The sequence below is a fragment of the Lethenteron reissneri genome, chromosome 3 (assembly GCF_015708825.2).
Source record: "Lethenteron reissneri isolate LAM-NWPU_2019-01 chromosome 3, ASM1570882v1, whole genome shotgun sequence".
Taxonomy (NCBI): domain Eukaryota; kingdom Metazoa; phylum Chordata; class Hyperoartia; order Petromyzontiformes; family Petromyzontidae; genus Lethenteron; species Lethenteron reissneri.
In genome coordinates, this window is record NC_083781.1 from 11493015 (window position 1) to 11507154 (window position 14140).

Consider the following 14140-nt stretch of genomic DNA (forward strand, 5'->3'; position numbering starts at 1 on the left):
TCCCACTCACCATCACCACACACAGGCCATCAGCTCCCACTCACCATCACCACACACACGCCATCAGCTCCCACACACCATCACCACACACAGGCCATCAGCTCCCACTCACCATCACCACACACAGTCCATCGGCTCCCACACACCATCACCACACGCCATCACCTCCCACTCACCATCACCACACACAGGCCATCAGCTCCCACTCACCATCACCACACGCCATCACCTCCCACTCACCATCACCACACACAGTCCATCAGCTCCCACACACCATGCTGCTACTGCTGAGTTGATGATCATATTAATGCCGCTGAAGGTAATGCTGTTGTTGGTGATTATAATTGTGATGACACTAATGCTCTTCTTGCTTCCGTTGCTACTGATGATGGCGCTGCTGTTGATAATGCTGATGATGGCGCTGCTGTTGATAATGCTGATGATGATACTGCTGCTAGCTGATGATGATGACCATAATAACTGTGATAAGAGAGATATTGTTGTTGTGACTCTGTTTTTGCTGCTGCTGTTGGGTAAAACATCTGAACCGATCCTGGGCCTTCCTACCCTTTCATCAGCCCGCACGGACCAGCGTGGTGAAGTATGGTCAACCCCCGCCCCCCCCCATCCCCACACACACAATGACTATCACGGCGTGTGTAGACCTTCATCTAGCAGCGGATTAACACATCTCTGCCCGTAAATACATCAATAAAGACCCCAACACTTGGACGGATCTTTGTTTTCTGTTTTGGCCCAACGTCACGTTTCAATTTCCCGTTCGTGAATAGCACCGACGGCACGGAGATGGAGCGCCGGGATCATCGCTCTCACGACGTCCCATCAGGCCTTCGTACAGCGGTGGATTGACCGTGACAAGACTATCATTGCGCGTGCCGAGTAAAAAGGGCCATTGCCCGAAACGTCGTCGACCGTTTTTTTTCTTCTTGGTTCTTTCGGTAAAGTCACGTAGAAGGGAAGTAATAAAATAATAAAAATAAAACACGATAAAATAATTCTCACGACGTTTCGGCCACAACGCAAGCAGCCGTCCTCATGTGAAAACCAGGTCTGTTGGGGAGACAGGGTCTGAAAAAAAGTCGTCGACCGTTGTTGTTTGTTTGTTTGTTGACGAACGTGCTGAGTGTGTTGTTGTTGTTGTTATTGATTGTTGCTTGTGAACCACTGCAAACCCAGCAGCAGCAGTAGCAGCATCGCCGCATAATGTGTTTAATGGGCGTCGACCGATGGTGATAGGTGACGGGTGGAGGTGTGAACTTCCTCGGATTACTCTATCATCATCATTATTATTATTTGATAATAGGCGAGAGACGGGAGTGCTTGGGATGAGATTTGCAATCTCCTCTCTCTCTCTCTCTCTGCCTGTCTTGTCCCCCTCCCTGTGAGCTATAGAAAACGAAGCATGCAAAGATGCACTCGTGATATTCCTAAAGCCCGCGTTCGCTGCGATTTGGACACATTACGGAGGTAAGATAACAAAATCATTTTTATCGGGTTGGTCCCAGAGCATCCTCCACTGCCCCTCCCCCCCACTTGCACCCCCCCCCCCTCTCACAGCCCACGCGGTGTGGGAACAAAATATTCGTTTGATTCCATAGAGAACGATCCATGCCATGATGCCATGAGAATATGGAAAATGTCCCCGATCCGATTCAAAATCAGAACATTCAGCCGGGAAGGAATCCCGCGAGCCGCGAAGCTCTGCGATTGCGCCACGCCACGCAGCCTTGGCCTTCACCGCACGTTTGAGGCCAAGTCGACCTAGGGGAGGGAGGCCCTAGCACCGCGGCGTCGGACAATCGTCAGCCGCCGGGTAGCTGGGGTCCAACTCCACGCGCCGGAGATCCGCGGCCGGGTCGCACGAGGCCATTGCCTCGCGGGCATCACCTGCAGCGCCATCGGCAGGGAACTTGCAGGGCCGCGCCTTTGTCTTTGTGTTGTTGTTGTTGTTGTCGTTTGTTGTTGTTGTTGTTGGGGTTCTAGATTTGAAGCTTTCGTGACTGCAAGGATTCATACTCGTAGGTTTTTTTCGGTAAAGTCACGTAGGTAAAAAATAAAATAAATAATAGAGATAATTATAGAAATAAAATAATAAATCACGAAGTTTCGGAGGCAACACAAGTCTCCGTCATCAGGTGGGACCGTCACAGCTAAATTGATAACAGTAAATTTTGCACTTGATACGGTAAATGTAGCTGGGACGGTCCCACCTGATGACGGAGACTTGTGTTGCCTCCGAAACGTCGTGATTTATTATTTTATTTCTATTATGATTATCTCAATTAAGTATTTTATTATTTATTTATTTCCCTACGTCACTTTACCGAAACAAACCTACGAGTTGTTCTGGTTCTCAATTCGCCTCGTCAACCCCCTCGTCAGTTTACATCACGTCAGTCCACAGCGGCATGTTCCCCGGGGGGTTAAGGACGGCATCGATTTGTTGAGTTTCCTTGTTTTACCAACACAACAATTGTCTTAGCAACGGGACAATTGGATTCCATCTTCTACCTTTGAAGCACATGTCGTATTAATGGAGCGAGATTAAATCACAGCTCTGCCACTGCTCGTAAGACATTCGCTCCAGAACGAGAATATTTATTCTTAAAGTGGAGGAATCCGATGAGCTGTAAAGCGCTTTTTCACAGATGCCCAGTAGGGGAACGTGGTCAGAACGTCACCTAACCCCCCCACCCCCCCCTCCCATGACAGCTTCGTCTCGAAGACGCTTTTTCAAGACGCTTCTGCCACACTGGGACGCTTGGACGCATTAACACCGAATGAGTTGCTTGGCCAATCTCGGAAACAAAAACAAAAAAGGGCGACCCTGATAATTATCAGCGAGACAAAGAGAGACAAAGGCGGTCTGGGGGTGGTTAGTGGCCATCCACCCTTTGCCATCACCGTTAACGCCCAAGACTCAGAGAGACAGACTCAATCACCCGTGTACGATTGTTCGGGTTCAGTGTTAATGCCTAAGGCTCAGTAGAGCCAGACAACAAAATCGTCATTATTTGTATTTGTAGACAAAACAAGGAAAGTATATATATATATATATGTTTTATATTTCTCTCTGCTCATGGAGCAATGAGGACATCCATACTTCATCTCAGCTTCTGACCCTAAAAAAAATTGATGGAAATTCCACGTTACTTTGGCAATGGGATGGGAGTAGGAGGCGTTGCACCAGCCGATCTGTGGATTATCACAGCACCGCACTCCCCTCCATCCCTACCACCACCTGCCCCAAAGACAAAGATCCCCCGTGTAGCCTTAAAAAACCGTAGGGGCAAGTGCTGTTAGCAAGCAGCACCTATGAAGTCTGGCACGGCACACGAGAGGGTGGGTGGTCCAGCACCACGCCCGGCCGCCTTTGTCTCCCCAGCGGCGATGTTTACCCACCGCACCAGGTACTCATTTGAGGCCGAGTCGACCTAGGGGAGGCCCAGGATGGGTTCAGATAATCGTCACCGGTGTTGGCCTTGAGCGGGAATCGAACCCGTCGCGTCGCCGGGTTTGCAGCGCGGCGCGCCAAACCTCCGCCACCGATGTCACCCGCACCACGGCGGAGCAGCAGACGCACCGCCCCCTGATCCGTCTCAATACCGCCGACATGGCCGATCGATACCTTTTAATACCGCCGCCTTCGTCGCCGCCGCCGCCGCCGCCGCACTCAACGCGGTGACATCGTGTTGGGTCTATTTTTTCTAAGCCAAAGTGGACGATGCCGTGAGTGGCCTTCGAGCGCCCTGTCAAAGTCATCGGGAGCGTGTCTCTGCGGTCGGCCCGTCTCGCCGGCGCTTTGTGACCACGAGATTTCGATTCCAGGTTCCCGTCGGGGGGGTTAGGGTGGGGTGGGGTGGGGTGGGGTGGCGGATGATTTTCGCCACAAACGCGGTCATGATTTTTTGTGTGTGTGCGATCGCGATCACCGTCATCGTCGTCGTCAGCTTTCATGGCTCCAATGCTGAATGATGAAGGCCCCCCGCGTTTTTTTTATCCCGTGATATCCCATGATATCATTATTATTCTTTGGTTCTTTCGGTAAAGTCACGTATAAAGAAAAAATAATACATTTAATAAAAGCATACAACGCTATTATTTAATTTATTTTAATAATAAATTAAATAATAGCATACAATGCTATTATTTAATTTATTATTTTTTCTTTATACGTGACTTTACCGAAAGAACCAAAGAATAATTCCTGCAGTCACGAAAGCTCCAAAGTTAAGATCATTATTATTATTTTATTTTTATTAATTTTAATTTTAATTTTTTACCTACGTGACTTTACCGAAAAAGCTAATAGTATGATATCACTGTTATCACTATTATTATATTATTAACATTATTATCATTATCATCAATATAAGAGATTGTCTTAGTCTAACCCAGGAAAGCATCGTTGAGTCTCGCGACTCACTGCCCAGGAATGGCCCTGGACAAATTGTTGGTACATTTTTGCTGTTTTTCACATTTGGCAAACGTGGTCCATGCAAACAATCCATCCGGCGTATACACAATGGGGGCTTGATGAACGGTTGTTGTTTTTTAAACGCCACGTGTGTAATCATGTAATTGGTAGCTGGGCCATCAAAAATAACACTGGTCAACAAATAAAAACATTTTTTTCTGGCCTGGACTTTTGCAGCTGTTTTAGACTAATTTCAGGGTGCCAATTCCAAATCTGATCTCAGATTTGCTCTATCACATCTCATTTTTATGCTACCGGCATACCCCATTTTCATTGATTTTACCCGAAATTAACTCTGTCACTTATGATTGCAAGTTGTTGCGAGTCAGCGACTGCTTCAGTGTTAAAATATGGTGCTGTATTTTTAGGATAGTGTGGTTATAATATCATTTTATGTAGATATACACATTTATTTAATAGTTTTCTTCTGCAGTTTTTATTGAAAATGCAATATTTGATATCTCAAAACCCTGATGCGATAGACAAAAACTGATGCCAGATTGAAATCAGCACCCCAAAATTACCTTAAAACCGTTGGAATACCTTATGCCAGAAAAATTGTGTTGACCAGTGTTATAGACTATTGAGTAACGGACAACAAACAACCCCTTCGATAAGCCACCGTTAGGCAACTATTGTCATACCGATTAAAAAATCGGTCAAGATAAATTTTCATATTTTAAAAATGTAATTCTCATGACGCTCCGTGGTATGAGCACGTGTCGTCTCCAACTCATTATTAATGAGTGTTACTATCCACTCTGTCTCTCTGGCCATTCTATTTAATTCCTATTAAGAAAAGGCCCAAACCTGACAAGTGCCCTATCATATTTTGCAATGCCACACGCAGTTAGTGACAAATGTGCCGAGGTTTTATTTACCACTATAATGAGCCAAGAATGTCTGTGTGTCCCGCGCGTGACGTCACTCCACGTCGACCAGCCCCCCTCATTAATAATCATGAGCAGGTGACGTCCTCTACATGGACCCCCTCCCCCTCGTTAATAATCATGAGCGGGTGACGTCACTCCACATCGACCAGCCCCCCTCATTAATAATCATTAACAGGTGACGTCCTCCAAATGGACACCCCCCCTCCATGAATAATAATTAGCGGGTGACGTCACTCCACATGGGGGGCGCGAGGCGCCTCCTCCCCCCTCCTCGGCGTCAACTCACAACCCTCACTACAAAGGCAGAACCCTCACGTCACGCGATCTCCGTCACGCTGTTGAGACGTAGAAGTAAAAAGGACGTCATGATGAACAAGGGATTATAACCCTTTAAATGTAATAAGTCTGTGTCACCGCGGCCTTACTAATTACACACAAATTAATGCAATGAGTATATCACGTCGCGGTCTGATCTTCGCTTGCAAGTTTCAGATTTACTGCAATACACCCGTCGTCCTTGGACGGGCAAAAGGCGAGTTTCTAATAATTGTTCCAACATTTACCACAACCGAAACGGGTGGGGTCGGGTAGGGAGTAGGGTGGGGTGGACGGTGGCCCAGAAGGTTACGGAGATTTTATTGGCTAATTGCGTTCACGTGATTGACTGTGGTGGAGGGTTGTACGACACACATTTTACGTGACCTAATCTGTCTGCGCATTTAAATGCTTTATTTTTTTTTTACTTTTTACAAATATTTTAGCAGGTAAGGCCAACTGAGCTCCATAGCGCTTTGTCAGAAGCGAGCTGGGCGATCACAGATGATCGACAAATGAAGTGGCTCATCGCTTGCGAAAATTACAGCAGCCAAAATGTTGTTTCACGAACGCGGCCGGGTTTTGAAATGAAATGCCGTTTCGTGTCACTTCTTTTCTTCATGACCTGCGATGACACTACGATGACACAGACTCATATTTACTTTGTGGAATTTTTTTTATAATGATGATGATGATGACAGCGGCGGCGGTTGTGGTGGTGATGATTAATGCAATGCCACCCACATTAATTATGAATGCTGGCTTAATTAACTGGCCTCCTAGACGCCCGGGTTTCACAGCTCTTTAGAGCTTCGCTAGTAATGCCTCATCAAACATTGATCACCGACTTCGCCAAGATGGCATTAGCAAGAGGCAGACTTGCTCATGATAAAGTTTTTTTGAGTTAGATCACGTAAATGTAATTGTGTCATAAACTCACCTCCACCTGACACAGCCAATTAGACCCACAGAGACCCACAGCCTCATACAAAGTGTCATAGACTCGCACATAAACCCACAGACTCACACAGCGACCCACAGACTCGCACAGAGACCCACAGACCCACATACTCACACAGAGCCCCACAGACTCATACAGAGACCCCATACTCACACAGCGACCCACACACTCGCACAGAAACCCACAGACTCACACACAGACCCACATACTCACACATAGACCCACAGACTCATACAGATGCCCATAGACTCACACAGAGACCCAGAGACTCACACAAAGACCCCATACTCACACAGCGACCCACACACTCGCACAGAAACCCACAGACTCACACACAGACCCACATACACAGAGACCCACAGACTCATACAGATGCCCATAGACTCACACAGAGACCCAGAGACTCACACAAAGACCCAGAGACTCACAGAGACCCATAGACACACACAGAGCCCCACTCGATACAACACACCGTGGATGTGAGTGACGGATCACACTCCGCTGCAGTCCCAATGTAGCCGTGACTCTTTCATTCAGCGTTAGTGCCGAGCGGCGTGGTGAGTCGTTAAGGAAGAGTGGAAGACGAAAGACTTATTTCTCTGGGAACTTTTTCCGGTATCAAAATGATGAAAGAAGAAGAATAATGGGCGTCAGCCTTTCTGCCAATGACACGGGAGGTGTTAAGATGTAAAAAAAAATGCAAAAAATAGACATCCATTGCATAAACTACTTTTTGCTGTGCCCAGAAAATATCGTGTCCATCCGAGGACTCTTCAGGTAATACTAATGCGAGCGGTGGAAGTAATGCCATGGGTTTATCCGGGTAATTCTAGATTTGAAGCTTTGATGCAGCAAATATGGCTGTGACGGTCCCACCTGATGACGGAGACTTGTGTTGCCTCCGAAACGTCGTGATTTTATTGTTTTATTTTTTATTAATTTCAATTTTATTTTTTTATCTACGTGACTTTACCGAAAGAACTAAGAGTATTTATCCGGGTAATCTTCGCAGGCTCTCAAGACTGTCCTGCCACGTTGGGGGTTTTGATTGAAGCCACGAATGGGCAGAGTTTGGCTTCCCGTGCGGGATGAGGAAAGCGGAGAAGACAGGGAGAGACAGCTCCCACCACGCGTACCACTCAGAGCTCCCACCACGCGTACCACTCAGAGCTCCCACCACGCGTACCACTCAGAGCTCCCACCACGCGTACCACTCAGAGCTCCCACCACGCGTACCACTCAGAGCTCCCACCACGCGTACCACTCAAAGCTCCCACCACGCGTACCACTCAGAGCTCCCACCACGCGTACCACTCAGAGCTCCCACCAGATGTACCACTCAGAGCTCCCACCATGCGTACCACTCAGAGCTCCCACCACGCGTACCACTCAGAGCTCCCACCACGCGTACCACTCAGAGCTCCCACCACGCGTACCACTCAGAGCTCCCACCACGCGTACCACTCAGAGCTCCCACCAGATGTACCACTCAGAGCTCCCACCACGCGTACCACTCAGAGCTCCCACCACGCGTACCACTCAGAGCTCCCACCACGCGTACCACTCAGAGCTCCCACCACGCGTACCACTCAAAGCTCCCACCACGCGTACCACTCAGAGCTCCCACCACGCGTACCACTCAGAGCTCCCACCAGATGTACCACTCAGAGCTCCCACCATGCGTACCACTCAGAGCTCCCACCACGCGTACCACTCAGAGCTCCCACCACGCGTACCACTCAGAGCTCCCACCACGCGTATCACTCAGAGCTCCCACCACGCGTACCACTCAGAGCTCCCACCAGATGTACCACTCAGAGCTCCCACCACGCGTACCACTCAGAGCTCCCACCACGCGTACCACTCAGAGCTCCCACCACGCGTACCACTCAGAGCTCCCACCAGATGTACCACTCAGAGCTCCCACCATGCGTACCACTCAGAGCTCCCACCACGCGTACCACTCAGAGCTCCCACCACGCGTACCACTCAGAGCTCCCACCACGCGTATCACTCAGAGCTCCCACCACGCGTACCACTCAGAGCTCCCACCAGATGTACCACTCAGAGCTCCCACCACGCGTACCACTCAGAGCTTCCACCACGCGTACCACTCAGAGCTCCCACCACGCGTACCACTCAGAGCTCCCACCACGCGTACCACTCAGAGCTCCCACCACGCGTACCACTCAGAGCTCCCACCACGCGTACCACTCAGAGCTCCCACCACGCGTACCACTCAGAGCTCCCACCACGCGTACCACTCAGAGCTCCCACCACGCGTACCACTCAGAGCTCCCACCACGCGTACCACTCAGAGCTCCCACCAGATGTACCACTCAGAGCTCCCACCACGCGTACCACTCAGAGCTCCCATCAGATGTACCACTCAGAGCTCCCACCACGCGTACCACTCAGAGCTTCCACCACGCGTACCACTCAGAGCTCCCACCAGATGTACCACTCAGAGCTTCCACCACGCGTACCACTCAGAGCTCCCACCACGTGTACCACTCAGAGCTTCCACCACGCGTACCACTCAGAGCTCCCACCAGATGTACCACTCAGAGCTTCCACCAGATGTACCACTCAGAGCTCCCACCAGATGTACCACTCAGAGCTCCCACCACGCGTACCACTCAGACCTCCGCACAAATGGATGCGATCCACGAGAGAGATTCAATCCTTTGACTTAAGTTGTGCGCTGGACCCAACGCTGTACTGACATCTCCTGGCCACCACCACATCATCGTCTACAAAATAGTCCTTGAGCCCAGGCCAAATTACTTTAAAATAAAATATTAAATAAAGTAACAATTGTATTGGGTAGACACATTCCTGCGGAGGGAGCTGGTAGAAACGTTGGGTTGCTCGGTCAATGGCCAGGGTCAACGGCGGCGTGGTGTATTCCGCAAATATGCCCGACTGTGAGGGCGGGCATAAGCCGGCGTGAGTAGGTGAAATGTTGAGTTTTATAAGGGCACCACGGGGTGACCAGCCCCTCCCCACCCAGCCCCACCCCCCACCCAGCCCCACCCTCTCCACCCAGCCCCTCCCCACCCTCCCCACCCAGCCCCTCCACACCCTACCCACCCAGCCCCTCCCCACCCTCCCCCCCAACCAGCCCCACCCTCCCCACCCAGCCCCTCCCCACCCTCCCCACCCAGCCCCTCCCCACCCTCCCCACGCAGCCCCTCCCCACCCTCCCCACCCAGCCCCTCCCCACCCTCCCCCCCCAACCAGCCCCACCCTCCCCACCCAGCCCCTCCCCACCCAGCCCCTCCCCACCCTCCCCCCCCAACCAGCCCCACCCTCCCCACCCAGCCCCTCTCCACCCTCCCCACCCAGCCCCTCCCTGCACGACGGACACAATAATCCCCTGTGGGCTGGTGTAACCAGGAGGTTCCTACCAGTATATATATATATTTTTTTTCCTTATTTACGTATCTATTTTCCATCTTCGGCACGTGTTCCTTGCTACTTGGTATCAACAAAAAGTGGAGGCTGTGACGGCGCGGCCCGGATGGCGCAGAGGTCAGGGGTCAGAGCCGAGAGCTTCCGCAGCCGAGATTCTGAGATAGAATCCAGACAGCTGCCATTGATTGAGCAGGTGGTCTCTCCCTACCCCGTCACCGAAAAAGAACGCTTCACCTACTATCTGACACATTCGTCAATAGCACTGTGGCCTTATAAAAATAAATAATAAACAACAGACGACATTTCGGCAAAATGCTCCTTCTTCACAGCGTATAGAGAGGCAGAGAGAATAATTCTAATAACAAGAAGAGTTGGAGAATGCATTTTTTTGACACCACAGGGCCTGATGAGAATTGCGTTAAATAATAAAATAAAAATCTGACCCAGTTTTTTTAATTAGCTTATTAATAGCCACACTACGAGTAGCTGGTAAGCAACACACAAACCCTCAGCAATCTATAGCAGGCGGCAAAATTAACATTCGGACCGTAAAATGTGGTTCTGTTTCAATTTAACTTGTTTAAATTCCAGGTCCGAGAATTGAAATGTCGTGGGTTTGGGTGTCTTATGTCGAATGTGAACGTATGCAGAGTGGGTGGGGAAAGTGTTGCCCATGACTGTGTGCAACAGGGGTCAGTTGAGGGGGCCTCAGAGGTAGCTCCCAGATATCCGCTTTCGTGGGCCGTTCTCAAATACGAAGGATTGCTCCTGGCCACTCGGACCATCAGACTTGCTTGCCAGCTTGTATTTTTTTATTTTAACTATCATTATTTTCGCTACTCTTACTGTGGTATATTAATGTGGCTGGCTGCTCAAAGAACAACAAATCGTACAGCTCACTTAAAAGCCAAGCGTATCAGCCTGTAATTATTCAAATATACATTTTGAACACAATCCATTTTTGTATGGACACGTTGATGTTCCTGGCCACTCAGGCTGGAAAAAATGTGAGGGTCATTTAATGCGTTGGCTTTTGAGTACGTAATAAGTTTTTCTAACTCTTGCTCTAGCGTGTTGATGCCCTGGCTAACACAATCAAAGGTTTCCTTAGCAGTTTTATTAAATCCTTTATATTAAGTTCACTTGCTTGCGTGCTTGCGTGCTTGCTTGCTTGCTTACGACCGTGCAAATCTTTCGGTCGTTTTCTAACCCACTTCCGGTGATCCAATCGAGCTGACATTTTCCACACAGACTCGTTGTGCGTGACAATTAATGTTAGTGAAAATAAAATTCTAAAATTTTACACTTTTTAGGACAAAAATATTATATTTAATTACCAATTGCTTAATGGTGCCATGCAATCATCTGACCCATAGGTGGCAGCCATCTCAAGCCAGAGGACGAGAGGACTCTAGCCGCCACGCATATCAAGGATTTATAGTGACAAACTTTGTTTTTAAATCCTTTATTTTTTATGTCAATGTATTGGTGGTAACAGTGTTTATTTATTCGTTAAAAGACAAAGACCTCCTTCCTCCCCCATTAAGCCTATAACAGACAATTGGGGCAAGTCCTGCCAGCGGGCACCTGTGAAGGCCAACACGTCACACGAGGGGGGTGGGTGGCCAGCACGGCGCCTGACCGCCTTTGTCTCCCTAGTGGCGATGTTCACATACCCACGCTGATGCCCAGACCGGTGAAAACATTTTCCACGGTAATTTTGGGGTCGCCAGATTCTTAGCGCAGGACGCTAACCACTGCGCCACCACTCCCCCAATACACACACACAATATTTACACACACCACTCTCACTCTTTACTTATAGATAAGTTGATGTTACTGGCCCGACACTGTGGAAGGCTCACTTAACGGACAGGCTTGGCAGCTTGTAATTTCTACATTGCATTACCTGTAGTCGCATTATTTATGTATTTACACACACATACACATATACCACCTCCCGTATAGTCCGCACCCTCCTCTCCCACCCCCTCCCCCCACGACCTCTCTGCTTGATTCACACGGGCGAGTTGATGTTCCTGGCCGACACAGTGGCAGACTCACTTAACCGACAAGCCTGGCAGCTTGCAAGTTCTACATTGCTTTACCCGTAGTGGCAGTATTCATTTATACTGGTAGGAACCTCCTAGTTACACCAGCCCACAGGGGATTATTGTGTCCGTCATGCAGGGAGGGGCTGGGTGGGAAGGGTGGGGCTGGGTGGGGAGGGGAAGGTGGGGAGGGGCTGGGTGGGGAAGGTGGGGAGAGGCTGGGTAGGGAGGGTGGGGCTGGGTGGGGAGGGGAGGGTGGGGAGGGGCTGGGTGGGGAGGGTGGGGAGGGGCTGGGTGGGGAGGGTGGGGAGGGGCTGTGTGGGGAGGGTGGGGCTGGGTGGGGGATGGGAGGGGTGGGGCTGGTTGGGGAAGGGCTGGTCACCCCGTGGTGCCCTTCTAAAACTCAACGTTCAACCCACTCACGCCGGCTTGTGCCCGCCCTCACAGTCGGGCACATTTGCGGAATACACCACGCTGCCGTTGACCCTGGCCATTGACCGAGCAACCCAACGTTCCTACCAGCTCCCTCCGCAGGACAATGTGTTTTTACACACACACACACATCATCCGACCAACCAACCTCTAGCACATTGACTCACATGGGCAAGTTGATGTTCCTGGCCGCGTCCGCAGCCTTGTCGAGCCCCATCTTGGCGAGCACTCCGCTCAGCAGCAGCACGGCGATGACTCCGCACACGGCCGGGACGACGACCCCCGTGGAGACGTCCACGTTGCTCTCCGTGGGCTCCTCCGCTATCGGCGTGGGGCTCCGCGAGGGGGTCACGTGGTTGGCGCACGCGTCCTGATGGAGCCGCTGCTGTGGATCCGTGCAGCAGAAGCGCACGTTGCACGTGCCGCAGCAGTATCTGTAGCTGCCGCTGTTGTTGCAGCTGAATGGGGGGTCCCACTGGTCCATCGCGTCGTAGTAACCGCGGCAGGTGTTCGCCTCCTGGCTGGAGGACGATGTGCGGGAAGGTCGACCAGTGGTTGGGTTGTTGTTGTTGTTGTTGCGAGCAGGAGGAGTAGGAGGTCCAGGTGGGTGACGACGAGGAGGTGGAGGAGGAGATGGAAACGTGGTGGCCAGCGCACGGCCACGGCTGTTGGCGAAGCCGGGGTGGTGATGGGGCCGCCGTTTGGGGCTCGTGGTGGTCCTGGGTTGGACCTCGTCGGCGGCGGACGACAGCAAAGCCCACACGGCGAGTAGGGCGAGCAGCAGCAGCAGGGCCGACGGGGGTGGTGTGGACGGGAAGGGTGATGACGACGATGTTGTTGTTGTTGTTGACGATGAGCAGGTGTACTGCCATGATGTCGACGGCGGCACCGATGGTGATGATGACGACGATGATTTTGATGGAGACGATGATTTTGATGGAGACGATGATGTTGATGATGATGTTGATGATGATGATGGAGGTGCTTTTGTTGTTGTTGTTGTTCTTGTTGTTGTCGTTGATGACGACGATGATGGAGAAGATGATGAAGACGGTGACGACGATGGCGATGATGGAGGCGCTGCTGGTGATGGTCGCGACGGAGAAGTCGGTGGCAGACGAGGATGTGTCTCCATGGCCGCGGCTCCATGCAAAGCGTCCCGACCTCGGGGTCTCCCTCCCGTCAGGCTTTGTGACGGGGCCTCATGTAGCTGCGGATAGAACATGGAGGCAGCTTGAGTGGCGATTGGGGGGCAGGAGGTGAAATATGGTGGGGGGGGTGTTGGAGCGAGGGGGGCGGTGGGTGTGGGGGGGCACAATGGGTAGCTCAGGTGTTGTGTCAGCTGTTGTTGTGTCTATTGTTGTTGTGTCTATTGTTGTGTCAACTGTTGTTGTGTCGATTGTTGTGTCAACTGGTGTTGTGTCTATTGTTGTTGTGTCCATTGTTGTGTCTATTGTTGTGTCAACTGTTGTTGTGTCCATTGTTGTGTCCACTGTTGTTGTTTCCACTGTTGTTGTGTCTATTGTTGTTGTGTCTATTGTGTCAACTGTTGTTGTGTCCATTGTTGTGTGAA

At 50.7% G+C, this 14140-nt stretch overlaps 1 protein-coding gene across 2 annotated transcripts in view; it reads right to left on the bottom strand.

The window, feature by feature from the left end:
* The window catches only part of LOC133346104 (mucin-19-like), a 103247-nt gene that overhangs the window by 46819 nt on the left and 42288 nt on the right, over positions 1–14140 (bottom strand). For both annotated transcript variants that reach the window (XM_061557497.1, XM_061557508.1), the window contains one exon: positions 12735–13777. In XM_061557497.1, the coding sequence (XP_061413481.1) occupies positions 12735–13777 (1043 nt within the window). The remainder of the gene's footprint in view (positions 1–12734; positions 13778–14140) is intronic.